At 42.1% G+C, this 22,501-nt stretch overlaps 1 protein-coding gene across 1 annotated transcript; it reads left to right on the forward strand.

Moving 5' to 3' along the window:
- The first annotated feature begins 3,046 nt into the window (after nucleotides 1-3,046).
- LOC102309328 (chondroitin sulfate proteoglycan 4) lies at nucleotides 3,047-22,423 on the forward strand. The gene is made up of 22 exons (XM_005931897.2): nucleotides 3,047-3,329; nucleotides 6,522-6,685; nucleotides 7,258-8,364; nucleotides 8,464-8,874; nucleotides 8,946-9,067; nucleotides 9,722-9,830; nucleotides 9,919-11,247; nucleotides 11,357-11,449; nucleotides 12,119-12,616; nucleotides 12,722-12,850; nucleotides 13,375-13,560; nucleotides 13,641-13,823; nucleotides 14,643-14,819; nucleotides 15,037-15,235; nucleotides 15,314-15,445; nucleotides 16,594-16,772; nucleotides 16,876-17,071; nucleotides 17,163-17,334; nucleotides 18,658-19,054; nucleotides 19,165-19,317; nucleotides 19,597-20,175; nucleotides 20,321-22,423. The coding sequence occupies exons 1-22, from the start codon at nucleotides 3,266-3,268 to the stop codon at nucleotides 21,452-21,454; spliced, it is 7,713 nt and encodes a 2,570-aa protein (XP_005931959.1). The 5' UTR covers nucleotides 3,047-3,265; the 3' UTR covers nucleotides 21,455-22,423.
- The last annotated feature ends 78 nt before the right edge of the window (nucleotides 22,424-22,501 follow it).

Genomic DNA, 22,501 nt, shown 5'->3' on the forward strand with positions numbered 1-22,501 from the left:
CTTCCATTAACTTTATTTTTACTCCGGTATCAAAACAGTGAGTCATTTATCTTCCCTGCATAGGTGCATAATGTGCTGCACTTTTTCTTCTCTTGTAGTAGATTGTCCCCATGCAAGCAGAAACCAATACAAGTGCAAGCACGAACACACATGGCAACTTTCTGTTTTCTTTACATGTTCATTTATAAACATTGTAAAGTGGTGACTGCGTAAGAAGCAGGGTTTGAGTCTCTTCCACCCAGATGTGTGATGTGTTTTTGTTGTTTTAGTTGCTTTTGGGGTTAAATCAGTCCCAATCCTCTATCTCTTCCAGCTCTGTGCTGTTTAGCTTGGAACCAGGTGGTTCCTGTTCTCTAACTTGTGCAATACAGTTATGTAGCTGTTCAATCTCAGAAAACCGCCCACATTTCAGGTCCTTTGGATAGATTTATATGAAATATTTGTACGACATGTTGCCTGCTTTACTGCGAGCAGCGGAAGACTGAATTGAGTTTATTTTTCAGCTAATCTCTTTTGTATTAAAGATAATCTTTTGCCGTTATTTGTACTTTTTGTCTTTATTCGAGCACTTCTCCTCCCACAACACCACAGTTTGTCCCAGTCCTTTGATTGACTCCAGCAGGGAAAAACAACTGAGTTTGCACTATGACAAATCCCCGGCGTGCCGAGTTGTGTAAATCATTTTTGTAAAAGTGAAAACGAAACGCACAACATCTGTTTTGATTTGTAAAACTGCATATAACGCAAATATGGTAACTCAATTTTGATTGTTGCTTTGATTTCTGAATATAGATTAGTGAAACTTTTAGTGCAGTCAGAAAAAAATGTTACATTTACCAAAAGAAAAGCTGTGTGGTTAAAAACAAATAGGATTGAGGATGATGGCGTGATGCGCCAATCAGTCTGAAACAGGGTAAATCTGGACTCCTCAGCCCACATGACCCTTTATCTTTGCTCAAGAGTTCTTTATGTTCCTGAGCAAATAGACAGTGAATCAGTTTGTGATACTCCTGCTAAAATATATCTCAGTTAATAGTGATGTTAATGAACTTTAATAAACTTTTCCCAGTTTTTTTGTTTTTAAAAGACTTTTTCCTGTCATCAGCTTCATTAAGTTTAGCAAAAAGTGTGAAATTAGACAAAAATAAAGACTGGTTTGATCTGCTGTCTGCTAGCTGAGCTTTAAAAACCTTTACAACCTAAAAGACAAGACAGTAATCCTCTCAGCGTGGGATCCAGGCTCATTAAAATAGTCCACTTCTCCTGTCCTGAACTGTGACCCACTTTGGTTGTGACCCTTTCGGTTTAAGAAACCAGGCTGCAGAATGTATTATTCAGTCTGCTGGGAATTAAACCTTGGGAACCTGGGAATTTTCTGCCAATTATCCAATCTGGGGAGAGATACGTGGACAGGTTGCTAGTCTATTGCAAGGCTAAGACAGAGAGCTCATTCATGCTCTCTGTCACAAGTCACAAGTCTTTACCCAAAGACTGGACCGAAAATAATCTTGATTTTTGAGTCAAAATATAACATAATTTTACAAAAGCCCGTATGAGCCCATAATCTCATCAGGAGTCTTTACATTAGTCAAACAAACAGCCCATAGACTTGTATAGGACCAGAAGTATTTTTGTAACTGCAACTGTCGCCATCTGGTGGCCTTCAGATAAAATGCAGCTTTACGGCACTTTAGCTTGACTCTTCTCTTCTTAGCACTTACAGCCCAATCTCAAAATTACTTTTTATTGCTATGATTTTAGAAAGGGTCGTGGTTCTATCTAAGTTAACCTTTTCTGCTGCTGCTTCTAAGTTCAGGTCCTTTTCCACTTCTCTTGCCTACGGTGTGCCACAAGTTTCTATTTTGGGACCTTTATGGTTTCTGCTATCTGCTCTCTCTTCCACACATTTTAAGCACAATTCTTATCACTGCTATGCAAATGACATTAAGTTGTATTTCTTTTTAAGATATTTATTAGCTACATATCTATTATACCTGCTTAGACTCCATTAAAAGTTGAAAAGCTTACAATTTTCTCCAACTTAATAAAGAAAAAAACTGAAGTCTTTGTGTCCCCAATGGATTTCTTCCACTCCTGTCATGAGCCTTAGAGTAACTCCTGACTCATCCTCACTCGGGATGCTCATGTTAAAGATTTCTGGTTTGCTCTTGCTTTTATCACTAAGTTAACTTCCAGTGTGTCACACTCTGACATGTAAATTGTTATTCATGCTTTTATTTAATCACACCTCAGTTATTATAATTCATTGTTCACTTGTGTTCACAAAACGTCTTTGGAACGTCTGCAGGTTGTTCACAATGATTCTGCGAGGCTTCTGACTAAGTCTTATAAGTACTCACATGTCACACTGTAGCTAACTGAGCCCCCAGCCTGAGTTCTGTGGGCTCAGTGATCCCTTTTAAAAAGCAGTTACATTTTTTTATAAGATTGCTTTGGCTAACTTGTATAAATAAGTTTTAGCATTTCTGTTGTGAAGCACTTTGTGATATCTTTAAAAGTTATGTTCACTTACTTTAGCACTGCCTTCATTTTTTCAGAAGATAGTCAGTGTTTTATATTGTCTATGATGATGCCTTGAAGATTTCCATGAACTCTAGCGACTGTATCAGGACATCTTAAAAAAATAAGGCCGCACAACTATAACTCAGTTATCCTGGTCAAAGAGGTTTTTTGTTGTTGGTGTCGTTGGTGTTTTTTAAGTCACCCCATTCCGAGTTGTTGTGAAGAAAATTATCAACAGAGGCCAAACTGGATTTGCAATGGAAACATGCTTTTTAATGATGTAAAGTCGGGCATTTAAACATGGGAGCCATAAGTGGCGCCTAGAGGTACTGCAGTTTTCCCCACTTGCACATTGGTCTCATTTTTCGGCTCTTGAGGTTGCCCCATCTTCTGAAAGTACCTTCTCATCTTCCCCATCCATCTCTGTCTCCATATGCTGCAACAACTCCCCCTTGTGTTCCCGACTGATACTTACACACACAGGTCTCCTGAATTTGAGGGGAGGATCCGAGGGTGGAGCTCCACCTCTCTGCGCTCTGCTCACAGACACAGGTATGGTTTTTTGTTTTTTGTTTTTTTGTTTTTTTTTTGGAGCCAAGTCTGTAATCCAAGGCCAGCAGCAGAGCATGAAGAGATTGTCCTGACGTTGACATGGGCAGTAAAGATAATCGGCTGCATAGTCATGCATCCAGATGTTTCGCTTAACCAAGATGCAAAATAGATTTTAGGAGCCTACATAACCATGGGGAGTGTTTTGGCTGATGTTTTTCTGCTGCTGCTGGTCTCCACCGGACACGTTTATGGAGGTAGGTTCCTGCAGAGGAAAAAAATTCCTTGTCTTAAACTAGATGTAAAAGTTAAACCTGGCATTTGTTTCAATACATTATAGCATTCAATACATTATAGCATTATAACGTGATACATTATAGCAACGTGAGAAAACTTTCACCTTTAGATGCATGTGAAAAATAATTCTTAAGGGTTCTTGGCGTGTATTTTATACATTACTGCTGCGCTGAAATGATTTCCATCATTATAGAGACAAAGGAAGGTTTTGCTGGTGTTATTTAGGCCTGTTTATTTTTTTTACAACCTTTGATTTACTTCAAATGGATCTGGCAGTTGGTTGCTTATTATCTAATCCTGTCTAACATTGCAGACTGGTGACATATGGCATTATGATGGATTATATTTGGGGGAGAATGCTTGCCCTTATGAATTTGCGGCAACATGGTTAGTTGAGCTGATGCCAGGAATTTTACATTTTTGGTGGTGGTAATCCTCGCAAATACAGCTTTGATCTTAACTCTTAAGCTCTTCTCTGCAATGCATTTCTTTGTCCAAGAAAACAATATGTCATTTTCTCCACTACAGGTATCTGCCACTTAAATATAAACACTTAACAACATTTGGAAAGTTTTTGTATGCGTGCAAAACTTTCTAATGGTCACCAGCTTTGCCTCGGGCAGTTACACATGTCTCTGTACCACACCTGCTTGTCAGAGCACATAAGTGACTTGCATTCACATTGGAGATGTCTGCGAGTGTAGGAAGATTATTAATAATCCAATGTTCACTGCTATCATAGAGGCAGATTAGGGATGCATGGACAGACGTGGGTTATACTGACAGCGGGCTTATAGGCTTTATGCAGAGCAGCATGCTGGGCCAGTCTGCTGACTGAGTACTTCACACTGCAGCACGTATAGTCAATAAAAGCTTTCATAGCAAAGTTTTCCCACTCAGAGATAAGAAGGGATTTTAAGAAAAAAATATTAAGCCACTGTGACATATGTTACAGTGCAGACACATAAATGTAAATACTTTTTCTCATTCTAAAATTTTGTACCAACATTAAAATTTCCCTACATTTACAAAATATACATGAAAAAAATAAATTCTGTGTTAAAGTTATTTACAGCAAGCACGCGCAAAAACACCTAAATGTTAGATGTGTAACCAAAAGCACAAAAATATGTTTAGAGACCAAATACACGTCTTAACAAAGTTAATAGACCACCACCCAGAGTAAGATTTATGCCTAAATTAACATTAGCATTAGCACTCACCAAAATCATTTTTGAATGTGTCTGTAACTGTTAGTCCACCAGTAAAATATAATTATTGTTTTTTTCAAACATTTTACAAAAAAGCTGAAAGAAATAGTGAAGAGCATTCTTATTATTTTTTCAAATTTAGATACCAAATTACAGTTTTTACTTGTATTGCTGTAACAGAAACAAATTCATTTTAGTGGGTGAATGTTGTGCTTGATCAATTTTTGACTTTTCTAAGAATTCCAGTGTGTCAGCTCAAATTTGCCTATAAAAAGTGAAATTAGTTTGTTATTTGCTTAATAAACACAAGTAATAAGTTTAAACAAAGTTTTGATAGATTTGTTGTTATGACAGGTAGTCTAATAGATTTGTTAATCTTAACTATTTAATAGTTAAGATTATACAGGCCTGGATTGTTAATATTTTTCCTGTGCGATGTGGAAACAAACAAACTTTAATTCACCTTTAAAATGCATTGATTTTTTTGCCACCCTTTTTTGTCATATAAATTGTCCCTTTATTTCCATTTTGTGGTCACTGCCTCTGCAGTGTTGTGCTGTCTGCTTTTACAGAGCTTTGAATCATTTTTAGTGTCACCAAACTGCAGCTGCATGCATCCAGACACATGGCTCTGACCTCTATCCATTGAACGTCACAGTTTGCACAAATGGACAGTCAGAGAGCGTGTCGCTGCTTTGTAGATCAAATCGATGATGCTAAAGACACTCGTACTTTTTTGGTGCTCATTTATAGTTAGTGGTAGATATGCTGGCCTCATTGATAGATAAAAGTATGCTGTAATTACAGGCTTATAAAGCCAGAGACGGGCAAGCATCATCTGTATTTAATTATAAAGATCATTGGATTAAAGGTGAATAGAAACAGAAGTAATGAAAATGCTTCTTGAATTTTTGTCAGCACTAATTCATGGCTCAAGATGAATATCAAATACTTTATATATGATCTATATAAAATGCTGATGTTGTAATTGAAAGAGATCTGCCACCACAACTGTTTGGGTTTAAACTGTAAGAAACAAATGTTTAAAATTGTGGGTAAAATTACAAAATAGTGTATTGCATGGACTGTCTTGTAATTATAAAGCACTTTTTGTCATTCACAGAAATAACTATTTAGAAATTATTTAAAAAGAAGTAAATAAAAACCTCAAAAAACAAAGATAAAAAAAAACAAAAAAAAAACAGGAATTTCTTTGAAAAATCTTTTTTTTTCCTTTTACTGTCATTTAATTTATCTATAATAACTTTGGTGTAGTATGAATGGCCACGGAGATGGTTTTTATCATTAGAAAATACTGTGATGCCTTTTAAAAAGATGAACTTCTGCTTTAACACTATGCTTTACTGTGTTTAGTGCAAATATAATCAGGCTATCATGCTAAAATGTGAGAATCCTAGCATGTGCTCTGCTGTATAAGTACAGATTTACTAAGCCACAGTCATGCCTCACTTTGTCTTTTTGACATCTGTCATGCAATATAGTGCACATATTGCCTTGATTAAAACTCCTTCTAATGTATATTTTTCCCATAGTTTCCCATTGAAGTTAATGGTATGTATTTTGAACTAAAAGACCAATCTGCGTCATCTGGGTCAATGGTGGGGTCTAATGACGTCTAATGAACCCCTACAGAATGCATTAGTTGTCATTAATTGACTTCAGATAGCAGGTACAGAGTGCACATAGTGACAGATCAGTCAATGCAGGTTAATGGAAGAGTTTTTTCCTGGTAGAAGGTCTATAATCACCACCAGATCGCTATGAGGGCTTCCTGTATGGTAGCAAAGGAAATTAAGCTTAATCCTGAAACATGGCTGTCAGAGCATCTTTGATTAACTACACGATGTTTTAGTGATTTCGTGACAGCTCAGGCTTCAATTTATGTCTGTCTTTTTTGTTGTTGTTGTTGCACTGCTGCAGTTTCATTCTACGGAGATGGCTACATCTACCTGCGGACAGTTGAGACGTCCATACAGACGTTAATCCATGTTCGATTTCGAACCTCCAGTCAGTCAGGGCTGCTGCTTTTGGCAGCAGGACACACAGACTTCATGCTTCTGGAGCTGATCTCTGGGTACCTGCAGGTAGGAGGTTATAAGACAGAAGAAACTAATCTTCTTTATCTCAAAGACACAAAAAATGTGAGACAAAGTGTATCACTGTGAGACAAGGTAAGATAAAGGCTATATCCATTTCAATAAAATGGCTACGGATTAGTGAAAACTGTCCAGGGGCCGACGTAAAAAAAGGGTAAAAATTGTCCCTCGGGCCATTTTAGCTCATTAAATATGCTGGAATTTACTATCCAGAAGAAGACCAGCCAGAAGATTAAACCCAGAAATCTTGGCGTCAAATTGCTCAGCGAGTGGGGGGAAAAGTAACCCCCCCGGCACTGCTTTAATTCCAGACAAGTTCATACACGAGTGAGGTTAAGACAGAAAACCACAATAGCTTAATAAAAATACCAAGTACAAGTCACTGGTGCTGTCAGAGAGATCTCAGTTGCATTTCTATTTGTGGAAAAGCCTTCATTTTCTTCATTTTGTTTTTTATGTACACACATATTTAACATGTGATGTGTGATATTTTGGCTTTCCTCGCAACTTTTTTGAGTTTATGAACTTTTTCCTTTTTCACCTTCCCCCTTAATCCTCAGGTGCGTCTTGATCTGGGCTCAGGTGAGCATTCGTTGAGCTCAGAAAAGGGCATCCATCTCAGTGACCTGGCGTGGCACACTGTGGATCTCACCCACACCCGCCATAATATCACTATGACTGTGGACCAGAACTCCCACACCGGCCTACAAATACAGGGACCAGATCTGGAGCTCGGTGTGGAGGATGGACTCCTTGTTGGCGGGACAGCTGGATTAAAACATCTCTATCTTCACAACATCTCCTCTGGGTTTAGAGGTTGCATGGACGAAGTCGTCTTCAATCAACATGACTTACTGTCCAGTCTCAGGCCACATTCTGGGTACAAGACCGTCCATGAGGTATCTCTGGGCTGTAGTCCACAGTTTTCTGCAACAGAAGAAGATCCTGTCAGTTTTTTCAGCTCAGAAGCGTTCATGTCACTCCCACCGTGGGATGTGCTTCAAGAGGGAGTGTTTGAATGTGAACTACATCCTGCTGCAAAAGAAGAAGAAGACGGCATTGTCCTTTATAGCTCTGACAATCAGGGAGGGTTTGTTGCCATTGAGATCGTACGTGGTCATCTGGTAGCTTCGGTAGGAGGTGGAGAGGGGAGTAAAACTGAGCTGCATTCTTTAACAAATGTAAACAGCAACCACACCTGGTACACCATCCAGCTTCACTTGTTGCCTCACAGTGTTCAGCTGAAGGTAGGCAAAGAGCTGGTGAAGGCCAGTCTGAGCCCAGAGATTCAGGTCCTTCAGCTCACGGGGCCTCTCTTCGTAGGAGGGCTGGATGAAGCAGCTCGGGGACAAGCAAGGCGAGCTGGATTGATTTCTGTTCCATCTGGAGGAGAAGGAGGAGGCTCCTTTAAAGGCTGCCTCAGTGAAATCAGGGTGAACACTCAAAAAACAGGCCTACCTCATGCCACAGTCACCAAGGATGTCACTGTGGGCTGTAGGACAGGGCAGGCTCCACAGAGAGCAAGTCTCACCAGCCCAACAGATCTTCCTGGGGTTGATATCACAACTGCACAGACTAACGCGAAGAGGAGCCCTAACTTCCTGATGCTGAGGAAACTAGAAGTATCTGAGGGAGGCCGGGCACCTCTTGAACCAAAACACATAAAGGTAGTGCTGATCTGTCTTTTGAGTTTAGTGATTTTTAAGTAATTGTGAAAATAAAAATAAGCAGCACCGATATATAATTCTCTTTGGACTCTTTGCCAGGTGAATTTGGACTTCCGTAAACTGGGCATTCATCCATCCCAGTTTATGTTCCGCGTTGAGGAACAGCCTGTTCATGGCCAGCTCCGGTTGGACCTGAGTCCAGACCCCGACAGGACTTTGGACGAGGGCCAGGAGAGGACCATCACGATAGGAATTGAGGAGAAGGACCGGACGTTCAGTATGCTGGACCTCTGGCAGGGCAGGGTGATGTACGTTCACAGCGGCTCAGAGGACCAGAGTGACTTCTTCACATTTTCAGTCTTCTCCAGCAATAAGAAGGAGCTTCCTGTGTTTCTCAAGGGCAACCGTCTGCACCAGTTCGAAATTAGCATCAGTGCTGTGAACGATGCCCCTGTGCTCAGCCTGCCAGAGGGAAACTATTTTACTCTACTCGAGAAGTCCAGACGACAGGTAGGTACAGCAAAATGTCTGAGTAATTATACGTGCAAAGATCAAAATTAATGCATTCACAATTCCCCCAGCTGACTACAGATGTGCTGAGAGTGCTAGACCCTGACAGCAGTCCTGAGGAGCTTGTTTTCAGCTCCCTGGGAAACTTCAACACTGAGGCTGGATACCTTGAGCATCAGGATTACCCTGGCAGGTTGGTGTTACGGCTTATAAAGCTTTAATGGGGCATTGCAAATCTTTTTAGATCCAGATACTGAGCTCTTTTGTGGAAGTGGTTGTTTGTGTATAATTAGTGTGGTCACTTTATACATCAGTATATTTTGCAGCATTACATAAACATTTAAGTCATTCCTAAACAGTTAATGTAATACTTTTGTGTTACCCCTTGCTTTAAGGCTGAAAGCCTGCCCTTCAGTCACATCTTGCATTTGCACTCTCTCTTGTGTCTTGACAAATTTGACCAAACTGGCAAAACTAAAATTATATCAGTGCTGATTATTGAGAACATGTCTCCCAAATTTTGTTTTTCTGATGATGGGATTTTGTGTTAAAGAGTCCTTCCAAAACTTCCTGAGCCCAGATGTGGAGAGTATTTCTTCAAAGCTGGGCCAAGCCCCTCATCTGGTAAAGTGTTTGTTGGTAGGATTTTTTCACAGACATTGCACCAAGTGACAAAAACGAATTGAACCAATTTGTTTCATCCACTTGTCTTGGACGAAGTCATTTGAGTTAGTAAGCAGTATTATTCTAATTTTTTCCCGTAGTTTTCATCTTACTACAACTTTTAACTAAAACATTTTTTGTTGTTTGCTTTGACCTCCAAGGTTTTCACCTTCTTATCTTCCAGGCCCATCAACTTGTTCTCCCTAAACGATCTAGAGGAGGGTAAGATCAGCTTTATCCACACAGGGGTCTCAACTTCTAGGCTGGCTCTTAGGGTTAGTGACGGGCAGAAGGTGAGTAAAATAGCAGCTTGTCTTTTTTTCTCATCTTATGTCTTATCCTCTCAGATGGTATTTTGCCTCTTCCCTCTCCCTTTGTCAGGTAAGCAACACAGTAGTTTTGAGGATAATAACCGTGCCACTCGAAGATAAACTGGTGAACAACACCGGACTGGAGGTGAACCAAGGCGAAGCTTCAGTCATCACCACCAATCACCTTGCAGTACAAGTTAATGTGGCTGACCCCACATTAGAAATCTGGTATAATGTTACAGAGTTCCCACAATATGGCGAGCTCCAGAGGTTACACTCAAGCGGCGAATGGAAGCCAGCGACCTCTTTCTCCCAGAAACTTCTGGAAAAAGAACGGATTCGATACCTCAGCACCTACCGTGGCTTACAGATGCAGAATAACATCACAGACCACTTTAAATTTAAAGTCAGTATCGGTTCCCTGGCTAAACAAGAGGCTGTTTTCCCCATCGCGGTACGATGGATTCACTTCAAGATCACACGGAGTAAGATGGAGCTCAATGGCGTTCAGGCTGCTGTTCTCACTCCCGAGGACCTCCATGTGATTTCTAAGGGTGTTAAGCTCAGTGAGAGTGACCTCCATTTCAGGATGGTAACGGTACCCAAGAAAGGTCAGCTTCTCCTCAACAACAAGGCCCTACAAAGGAACTCAACCTTCAGCCAGAGGAACATCAGTGCTGGTTTGGTAAGGTACGAGCTAATCAACCGGCAACATGACGACACGAGAGACACGTTCAGCTTCCAGGTGTTTTCAGCTCACTCCAACTCAACAACTTACGACTTCAGAATCAACATCAAAGCCGAGTCGACCACCGTCACTATGATAAGCAAAGGTCTCTCAGTCATGGAAGGAGGGAGTAAAGTAATCACCAGAGATATTCTGTTCACTCACGCAGCGAGTAACCGGGAGGTCCTCTACAACATTATAGAGAGCCCCAGGCATGGGCACATAAGGCGGATCAACCTCTCCAACTCAACTTCAATTAACGACAACATTATGGCGTTCACGAATCAGGATATAACTGAGGAAAGGATCATGTACGTTCACGACGACAGCGAAACTAAGCAGGATTCTTTCACATTTCAGATAGTGGTTTACAAAGCTCACAAGCACACGAACAAGAAAGAGGACGGAAATGGAGAACAGCACACCTTTAACATCTCAGTGCAGCTCGTCAATGATCAGAGGCCCCTCAGGGTTGTGGATAAAGTTTTCCACGTGGCACGGGAGGGCCAGAGATTGGTGACGCTGAGTGACCTGCGTTATCGTGATGATGACTCAGATTTCGAGGACAGCTGGTTGGTGTACACACGGAGGGGGATCCCCATGGGAGAGTTGGTGCTGGCCAGTGATCCTAGCCACAAGTTGTATGAGTTCACACAGCGAGACCTCGAACAGGTAAGAGCAATAATGGTATCTTTTATATTTTGTATATTTTTTTATAAAGCCTGCTAATGCTTTTTTTTTATCGTTGGTCATGATGGCCTCCTGCTTTTTCTCATCTCAGAAAAAGGTGCTGTTTGTCCACAAAGGAGTGAGTTTTGGGCGTTTTGTGCTTTTCGTATCTGATGGGAAGCATTATGTTTCAACGCTGTTGGAGGTGATTATTCTCTTTTTTGTTTTGTTTTTTTGGTTTAATAACAATGACAGGAAGGGTAATGTTGCAGTCACGCTGAGGAAACTTGGTTGCCCACAAAGTTATTACGAGCACGTGCAATGTGATCTTGTTGCCATTAAATCGTTGTGTTGAAGACAAGGACCAAGTCTGCGGTGACTGGCAGTCAGTTGCTGACTTCAACAGTGATAGGGATAAAACATCAATAACACTGAGTCAGTCTGCCAGCAGTTTATAATTGATTGGTTTCAATTTGGCAATTGCACACAATCTATTTTCAAATCTGTTTCTGTTCGCAAGCACAGAAATCTACATTAAACAGAAATTATTTTTAACTGCAAAATTACAAAGGCACTTCCTCTGGGAAACCAGTTGGTTACTTGTAATCTGAACTATTGATTCGGGCAACTATTGATTTTTTCCGAGTCATGTGATTCACTGTGATTGAACCATTAGGCCCATGACTGGCACAAATATAAAACAGCTGAGTAAACCAAGCAGTAGAAATCTGGCAAAGATTCAGATTAGGCACTCACTATAAATTCCTATGTGATGTGATTTATTTCATTTCTATTCATACCGTTTATTTGAGAAGACACTTTAGTGCTAAGTTCATGTTAGCATGATTGGTCTTCTTTTTGCTGTGGGGTGCAGGTGATGGCGCAGGATCCTTACCTGCAGGTGGAGAACAACACAGGCATCATGGTCCAGCAGGGTGGGATCACGACCCTGACCTCTGCTAACCTCAGTGTCTTCAGCAACCTTGACATCAGAGACCCACACGAAGTGACGTTTGAGGTCTTCATCCCACCTAAACATGGCGAGATCTGCTTTATTGACAGAGAGAGTGGGATTATAACAGACGCAGATGCAATTTCAATATTCACCCAGCGAGACTTGATAGCAGGGCGCCTGGTCTATCGCCATGATGGCAGCCACAAGTTGTCGGATAGCTTTAATGTGACAGCAAGAGCTAGAGAACGGAGCACAGAGAGGCAGGTGGAAAGAGGGAAGAGGGAGGTACATCTAGACATTGGAGTTTCGGTAAAGATTTACCTGGAGAGTCATCAGAGGCCACCAACAGTCAGAAACAACCGGCCAGTGGTGGTGGAAGAGGGACAGAATATCTCTATAAGCAGGGACAACTTAGAGGTAAGCAAAACCAAGATCCTCACATATGCAGGTAAATTCTCTGATTATAAAATATGTTTAGTTTCATATTCAGCATCACTTTTGTGATTTTCTTTTTTTAACCAGGTGGTCCATGAAGACAGTCAGCCCTCAGAGATAGTTTTTACTGTGCACAGTCTTCCCACAGTTGGCATCATTCAGAGGTTGTCCACTGACAACAAGCATCAACGCATGAATGGAGGACAGCACTATAAAGTAGGTACCTCCATAAGAGGCATTTAAATGGAAACTGTCTGACAAAGTAGGCTAAGAGATCTCCAAAAGCAACATCATGGCACAATCTAAAGGAGCTCAAGTACAGCTGAGAAACTGACAACTGTTAGTCTGGAAAGGGTTACAAATGCCCTTGTCTATTCCCTTGTCTCATTTCCTGTCACTTAGTGTTTGGTAAATGGACTGATTCTTATATAGTGCTTTTCTACTCTCCCGCAGTACTCAAAGCGCTCTATATAACATGCCACATTCACCCAATCACACCCATTCTCCCATGCTCTGACTCTAAACGGAGTGCTTTTTCTAATAACATTCACACACCTTTACACTCCGATGGACGCATCGGAGAGCAACTTGAGGTTAGTATCTTGCCCAAGGATACTTGGCATGCAGACTGGGGGAGCCAGGGATCGAACCAACCTTCTAATCAGTAGGTGATTTGTGATATTTCGGCCTCACAATGAGGCTGCAGTCAAGGGGTCTGTTCACTTTCTCCCTCCATGCAGGGTATCAAAAAGCAGTCAACACCCACATTCACCCAGGAGGACTTGAACCAGGGCTTGGTCAACTATCAACAGCAGACCACAGGAAGCACCAATGATTCTGTTCTGTTGGAAGCAACCAATGGCGTGACAAAGGTTGGACCTATCAGGCTGGAGATTGATATCATCCCAATCCTGCTTCCTCTGCAGGTAAAAAGGTCAAACGGAGGTCAACTTACCAAACCAGAAAGCAGTCAGTCACTACTTTCTTCTACACATTTTTTGTTTAGGTGTCAGACTTGACCCCAGATGAGGGGTCTTCTATGCCGCTGACCTCTGACATCATTAAAGTCGCCAGCCATCACTTCTCTGGGATGAACTTCCTGTATCAGGTCATCAATCCACCACGACATGGACATTTGGAGCACAGCCGCATTCCAGGGATGCCTATCACAGCTTTCACACACACTGAGGTTTGACCGAACCCACTCAAAATCCAAGTTTGATTACACACGTAGCTCTTAAAGACTGAAAGACTCCATGTGTTCATCTCAGAGGCATCAAAAAGCAGGAAAAGACCCTTTTTTACTAGAAGGGCAATCAACACAACCATGTGTTACAACTTTGAAAACATTTAATAGGCTCTTTTTTTTAAATAATTTCTCACAAATGGAGCAAACTAGGACACAGGAACAGTTGGTCATTTAATGGGTTCATCTCATGGGTGACATGGTGCTGCAGTGGTTGGCACCATTGCCTGACAGCATGAACATCCTGGGTTTGTCCACTAGCCAGTGAGACCTTTATGTTTGTCTGAGTCCTCTCACACTCTCTCACAGTCCGAAGACATGCATATAGGGTTAACTGGTGATTTTACATTGGCTGTAGGTGTGAGTGGTTATCCTGCGTCTCTTGCCCTATGGTCGCATTGATTGGCTCTATTCCAACCATGACGTTGTATTGGATAAGTGGAAAAAAATAGATGTTTTCTTCTTATACCCATGTTCTACCTGTTCACAAAACTTGTATAATCTTCATGGCTGATACTCAGGTCAAACATCCCTGATCAGGTCATGTATTTTGCAAATAAAATCTAACATGAAATATACAAAAGATACACTTTCCGTTGACCTGCTGACCTTGAGCACAATCACCCTACAACAATACCTGGCAGATTTTTCCTTAAATTAAATGTAGCGCTCATCTTTGTGATAAAATGCTTCATACTATGATGTGAGCTATCATTTCATTGGATTCGTTTGTTCCATTTTCCACACAACATCTGTTTTTAGGTGGAACGGGAGTACATTTCCTACATCCACGACGGCAGTGACACCCTGAGAGACAACTTCACCATTGTGGCAAACCAGACGGAAACCAGGAAACACAGCCTGCCGTGCGCCGTTCACATCAACATCACACCTGTCAATGATGAGACCCCGGTGATTACAACCAACCACGGACTGAAGGTGGGAAATGCCCACACACTGATAAGAAGAGCCAACACAATTGTTATTTTCAGCTAAAATTATTTCAAAGACACACTTAAATCAAAAAGTCATGAAAGAGCTTTTTTATTAGTGCATATTAAAACAAACAAAATGTATCTATGTAACTATATATCTATATCTCTTTATAGTCATGCTGAGCCAAGCTGACTTGTCGTGTTTCCTTTCTGCTCTTCAGGTGTGGGTGGGTTCTGTTACAGAGATAACCACAGGCGATCTCAGTGCGGAGGACACTGACACTCCACCTGAGGGGCTGGAGTTCATAGTGACACCACCCAGCAATGGCCACTTGGCTTTGAAGAGCGCCCCCTCCAGACACATTCTGAACTTCACTCAAAGTCACATAGAAAGCAAGCAGCTGGTGTTTGTGCACAATGGTAAGCATGTGTTTCTGTTTTCTAAAAAGACCTTTGATTCAGCAGAGGAGTAGACCACATGTTTCTGTCTGTCTGCAGGGGCGCCGTCGGGTGGCTTTCATTTCCAAGTGAATGACGGCCTCAACTTTGCTCCTCGTCAGATCTTTAGCACAACTGCCCATTCTCTGATCCTCACCCTGCAGAGAAACCACCCGATGGAAGTCTACCCAGGTATACCTGCTCTTCCAGCTTCAATAAATCAGTAAATGACTAGATAAATAAATAAAGTGACTGATGGTTTTGAAGTCACATCTTGACCTGAAGTTAAAAAGACCCTCTGAATGGCCTCTGTACTCCACAGTCACCACATCTCAATCCAGCAGAACACCTCTGAGATGTGGTGGAACAGGACTTTCAGAAAAAAATCTCTAAGAAATGTTTCTAGCACTGTGGTGAATCTGTGTCACAAAGAATCAAGGCCGCTCTGAAGGCACAACAGTGACACGCTGATGTAATACACTGCAAATCCGCTGGGTGGCCTCGCTACTCTAAACCACAGTGCCTTATGTTCACACCAAAACCTATAAAGCACATGCGTACAGTGACACCTACTCATATGTACAGCATTTATTCTTATATATAACCACACACAACTATTTTACTTGCTTTGATGAGAAAAATTACAATATTTTGCAGTCAAGTAAAAAACAGTTTATAAAAAACGTGTTGAGAAAATTGGTGTTGAAACTGGGAATATAGATTTACTGTTAAAGGCTAAACGGTTACAGTGCTTCTAGCACATCAGTTAAAACTGCAAGAACTTGATCTAATGTGGCACTATTGGGGGGAAAAGAGAATTTGTGGCTCAAGAAAAAGTAAAACATCTCCTCCTGATCTCTCTTTTGGTTATGTTGCTATTTTAAGAACAATATGAACTACTTAGCTACAACTTTTCCGCTGACAATCAATGGACAGTCAAAGGAACGAATGAGCACAGTTAGACATTCGAGTATGAAATTTTTGTTTGATATATTTGTTTTACAATGTTATGTTCGATCTCAGGTGACAAATATATTTGAACCTCGGCTGCATTTGGCACTTTGACTCAGTGACAGGATGTCTGTAGACTAAACACGCCCTACAAAGGTGTGGGGTGGGCTTGGCGTGGGTTATTGTGTGGGCTCATGCCACAACACACATGACATCTGGCCCATATTAGGTGTAGACTACTCCTGAGTGAAATGTACAGCAAAGCAGCAGATGTTGGTCACGTTAAGGCCAAACACTCTGGCATTGTTGACGCATGGCGTCACCTGCTACTAATACATTAAACTCGGTAGATTCACTCCTTAGCATTGCTTTTTTTGTTTATCCTGAAGGCTCTGTGACACCAATCTCAGACAAGGAGCTTCAGGCGGTTACTAACATTGCTGACGGCAACATCAGGAGGAACCAGTCCGTGGTCTTTGCAGTGATCTCTCCTCCTAAACTCGGCCGCCTGGTCCGACGTATGCCGGACAACTCCACAAGAAATGTTTCCACCTTTACACAGAGCATGGTAGGGATGTGTGTGTCTCCATGTGTCAGTGTTTGCTTTTTCTAAGAGGACTGACTTCTGAAAGAAATTCTCTTTTCCCTCCTCATTTATTTGGCTCTCTTAGTTGGATGATGGCGTTATCCTGTATGATCAGAACAAGCCAGAGTCAGTGGGATGGTCAGCTGCAGACACTTTTTCTTTCACGGCGTCTTTGCCTCCTGCTTCTCTTCCTCCACACACCTTCACCATCTTGATCTCCTACCAAGCCAATGAACATCATGACAGCTCTCAGCACAAGACCAGACTAATAAACAATGCAGGTACTATCTATGTTTCAAACTAATAAATATCATGTGGCAAGAAGAATATAATATAAGGGTGACTACATTTATGTCTGTATGTATCACTCAGGTGCTGTGGTGGCTGAAGGAGGCAGGGTGACAATAGACAGGTCCAAGCTTGATGCCTCTAATCTCCTGGGAAAAATCCCAGAGTCCCATCGGAAAGACCACCACATCATGTATCGTGTGATTTCTTTGCCTCGCTATGGGATTTTGTCTATTCGAGGACACAATCTCACCAGGTACATAGCTGCTCTTATTTGTCATGAAATGAACTGAAAAACAAAATTAAAATCAAAGGAATGTAATACCATATACAGAGCAAAAGTATATATATATATATATATATAGTTCATTCAAATTCCTTGGTTTCCACAAATTTTAATCGGGTTGAGGTCGGGGCTTTGAGAAGGTCATTCCAGAACCTTAATGTTAGCCTGCTTTATCAATTTTAAAACCAGTTTTGAGGTGTTTGGGATCCTGTATTTGTGTATTTGTCATGTTAGAACCACCCAATCATGTCCAGGTTTTAGCTCCCTAGCTATTGATTTGAGGTGAACTCGAAGACTTTGTAGGTGTTCCTCCTTCATCATGCCATCCTCTTTGTCCAATTATATCATTGCCACTGGCAGTGTGACGCTACTGCTACCATGCTTGATAGTTGGCACCATAATCATAGGTTTCAAAGCCCAGCCTTTACTCTTCCACACATAGCTCTTGGACAAATAGCTCAGGTTTTGTCTCATTTAACCATAAAACCTTTCTCCAGAAGCCATTTGGCATGTCCATGTGAACAGATGCAAATGTTAGTTGAACTTGAAGGTGTTGATTTTCGAGCAGGGGCTTCTTTCTTGCTCTACACCTTCTTAGTCCAAACTGTCTCATTGTGGGCAGCGACGCCGGCATTCAGCAGTTTCCATTCATGTCAGGCTTGAGTCTTGGTGGTTCCTGAACATTCCTGAACATTTTAACCAATTTCCTCTCATTTGAGGGTGACAGTTTGGGTATTCATCCAAGCTTGGCAAAGTAGTGACACATCCATAGAACTTATACTTACCTACAGTTGTTTGAACTGATCATCTTGAACTTTGCAGTTTTTTAGAAATGGCTGCAAGATAAGATAAGATAGATCTTTATTGTCACTCTTACCAGAACAATGAAACACAGTTTGGCGTCTCTCCATTGTCAGCTTGTAGATGGGTTTTTTGTTGTTGTTTCTTTGGGGGATTTTTTTGCAAGTGACCTACCCAACTTGTGTAAAGCTACAGTTCTTCTACTTAGATCTTCATTGAGTTCCTTGGATTTTTCCATTGTCACAGAGTCCAGTGACTGCTGCCTAACAAATCCTTTTTATGCTGGCAAAGAGAAATTACAATTTATAGTGAATCATGATCACTTAGGAGAAGTCAATAGGCCTCAGCCTTGACAACTTAAAAGACAATGCAGAACATTCAGCGCCACTTATTATTCTCTTCTTGTGTTGATTGATATATATAAATACATGCATCCATGTAAATATGAACAAAAGTATCAACTATGGCTTTTGGGTTATCGTCTTTTCTCAGGAACCAACCAGATTTTTCACAAGTCACCCTGAACAAGTTTGGCATCACATACTTCCACGATGACTCTGAGACCACAAGTGACAGCTTCACTTTTCGGGCCTGGGTGGCGCCTTTGGATCTCTCCTCTTCTTCCTCATCATCATCCTTGTCGGCTTTTTCCTCTGACTCCTCCTCTTCTTCCAGCTCCTTTTCCTCTCTGTACTCTGCTTCATCATCTCCCTTTTCATCACTAGACACAGTTTCTCATCATCACGTTAAAGACACCACAGGGGTGACCGAGATGTTCAACATCACAGTAACACCAGTCAATGACCAGCCACCACTGATCAGAAGCAGGGCTCCCAGTATGAAGGTGGTAGTGGGGGAGAGAGTCGTACTTGGACCCAGCAGTCTTCAGGTGAGTAAGTGCAAAAAGGACAAGTATAAATTTAGGTAGAGCTGCAATTTATTTTTACGTCTACAAAACTTTTACATCATTTCTTAATCCTTCGCTTTTTCCATGTCGAGGTGGAGGACCATGATACTCCTCCAGAGGAGCTGCACTACCTCGTGATAAGTAAGCCCAACAATGGCTACCTGACGCTGGGGGAAAGACCGGAGCCGGTGACCTCATTCACCCAGTACGACGTCAACCACGGCCGGCTGCATTTTATACAGCAGGTGAAGAAGGTTTACTGCAGCAGTGAAGCCTAAACATGTGTCAGTGTTATGTATTTAGAAAAAAAAAATAGCGTCAGACTTACATTGTTGTAATTGTGATTGTGCAGAGATTTAAAAAGTGCTGGACATCGTTAATGCTCAATATGCCTTATTTTTTGGCTAAGTGGTGCCATTATTCTGTGGTAACAAAGCAGTGAATAAAGTTCATGTTTATGTTTTTTCCACTACTAATTCCTGCATTGTGTCTTTTGTTCTTCCTTTCAATGTTTCCTCCCTTAGGGCGACCCCTCAACAGGAGTTTTCTACTTCAACGTAACAGACGGCCATCACCGTCCACTCTACAAGCTGTTTAGTTTGGAGGTTATTAAGCCCTCGGTGTCCATTGTGAACAACACTGGCCTGTCGTTGATTCAAGGCCGGACCGCGGTGGTCCTGACAACCAATCAGCTTGCAGCTCAAACCAATGGTCAGAGCCGGGCCACTGTCTCCTACACTGTCACCACACCCCCTCGCCACGGACGCATCGCTATTAACGACCAGGAGGTCACCACATTCCGCCACGAGGACCTCCAGTTTGGACGCGTCGTCTATCACATGACTGATCTCAGCGAGTCCGAGGACACCTTTCAAATTTCAGTGTCAGCCTCGTCACCTGGCATTAATTATGGAAATGTAACAGCAACGGTGAAAGTGACCGTGCGGCCTCTGATCTACCTGAGAGAGCCAGTTCGAGTCCCCAGTGGTATCGCTGTGAAACTGGGAAAAGCCATGATTGATGCCTCAGAGCTGGCGAGAATCAGCCGAGCCAACCCGGTCTTTGAGGTTCTCTCTCCACCAAAACATGGAAAACTAGTCAAGGTAAAGCCATTTGTTGTAATGAGTCGGGGTTAGACGGTCCCTTTCTCCAGCTGCAATGTCATAAAACTACAGTATGTCGCGTGTCTGACTGGTTTGCTGTTGACTTTCTCCTCTGCTATGTGTTTTCGTGTGTGTGTTTGTGTAGATAACATATGATCCTAACAGAGCGTCAGAGGTCCTGAAGTCATTCACATTCAGAGATGTGGTGCAAGGCCGAGTTGCCATCGAGGAGAATCTTAGTGACAGCGACAACCAGCTCCACAATAATGAATCCACGCTCACAACAGCTCAAGTCCACGCTCCCGCCACGCCTCTTAATGACTCTTTCAGCTTCCTGGTGAGGTCTGGAAACGTCCAGCCAGCAAAGGGTGAGCTTCACTTCACCATCTTACCTCATCACCAGATGCGCCACGGTCCTGGTGGTTTCAATAAAATAGACAAGATAGGTCGCGAACACACAACAGCCCGTCTACCAGCACACAACAGGACAACTGCCGGAAGAGCAGGACGGGAAGGTGGACGAGGAGGCTCTACAGCACACGGTGAGGTCACTGTGGGTTTGCACCCCCACATTTTGTCACACAAGCACCACAACAGGACACACCACAAGTTGAGGCCTCATAACCGACTGGGGAACCACACACGGAATGGGAGTCCTGGAGGGAGGTCAAAGAGCAGCGTAGAGGGAGCAGGAGGAGGTCACAGCCATGCCCCCCAGCCCCACACTCCCTCCATCCCAGAGAAACACGGTCCGGAGAACCCTCCTGACACCCAGCTGATTCATGTCGAGGTTCTGCCTCGTCCTGCGTCGGACCCCCTCCTCATTATCCTTCCGCTGCTAGCTTGTTTGCTTCTCATTATAATACTCATAGTTTTGATCCTGGTGTTCCGCCATCGCAAGGAAAAACAAGCTCGGCTTCGACTTGTCCAGGCACTCGCTGCAGTGCCGGTTCCCAATGAGGACAGCCCGTATCTGGGCAGGCCAGAGCGGAGTGTGGCTATGCCCTCAGTTATGGTCACCCCACTCGGCTCTGCAAGCTGCCCAACTTCTCCCAGGGTGCCCACAAGTCCCCGGAGGAGTCTGGCCCCTGGAATGACCTTCTGGGGGCCATTTGAGGCTGATTTAGCTGGTGGTGATAGGAATATTAGAGGCTGTAACAGTAATGAAAGAGATAATAAAACTTCTAGCAATCCACTTCCACGTACTACAGGATTCAGGACCTCTGTGAGATCTAGGTCCCCGACTCCAACTCTAAAAGAGGGCCAGTACTGGGTTTGAGGGTAGTAATGCTGAAAAAACTGTGCCTTAGAGGTGTGTTTGTAGTGTGTGTGTGTGTGTATATATAGGATATGTGTCTGCTTTCCAGGGAACACCAATGGTCACCTAAGGCACATCCAATATGTTCTTTTTGGAAAGACGACAGTAAAATGTGCAATGGCCATCACATTTAAGTTACGTTGCTAATAAATATGACTTTGTTCCATTAATACTGTCTTGAAATACCCATAATCCGCGAGGTGTTACCCACTTTTAGCATTTGTTTCTAAGATGTGAAATACTCTTCTGAGTAAAGACAGAGGAAATTATTGCTTAAAAAGCTCTTCTTCCTTTTTTCTTTTTCTTTTTTTAAAGATTTCCTAGTTATAAGCAATGAACACAAACTGCCCTGGGTCCTTCTCAAGAAAATTACATCTTATTTTCCTTAAAGCAAAGAGTTGTTGCAATAATACATTTTATACTGAAGGAGGAAGTGAAACGTGGCCCGGGGTTCATTTCATTTAATGTGAACCACATTAACAGCAGCTATATTTTGAGTTAGCACATATATAACTGGTAATGGAAGTCACTCACCCACAGCTATTGCACGCTGTACAGATGTCAGGTGTTGCTTTTTTAAAACATATTACGTCAGCCAGTAGATCATCATGTTTGTACATACGACTAAATGTACTGTAAGCTATAACACTCATCCCACATGTACAGACACAGGCATTATTCCCTGTCCTGTACTTTCCTGTGTCCTTTTTCTTACTACTCCTGCTATGTAACTGCTTCTATGATCAATAATGATGCATTGTAAGATGTACTTGTCAATTCTGACCCCTTGTATGGCTGCATCTGTTTGCCACGTACTGTGACAGTTTTTTTAATAAAAAATATTTCTTAAATACCCATGCTGTTTGTGCAAATCTAAACATGTTACGCTATTTTTTAGTGGCATTTCTTTTTCATTTTATTTCCTTGTTAATGGCCAACACCAAGCATCTATGACAATAAAGTTGCCCATTTTAATACCAGAGTATTTAAACGAATGAAACCCCAACA

The sequence above is a fragment of the Haplochromis burtoni genome, unplaced genomic scaffold (assembly GCF_018398535.1).
Source record: "Haplochromis burtoni strain Fernald_Lab_line unplaced genomic scaffold, NCSU_Asbu1 Contig_151, whole genome shotgun sequence".
In the NCBI taxonomy this organism is placed as follows: Eukaryota; Metazoa; Chordata; class Actinopteri; order Cichliformes; family Cichlidae; genus Haplochromis; species Haplochromis burtoni.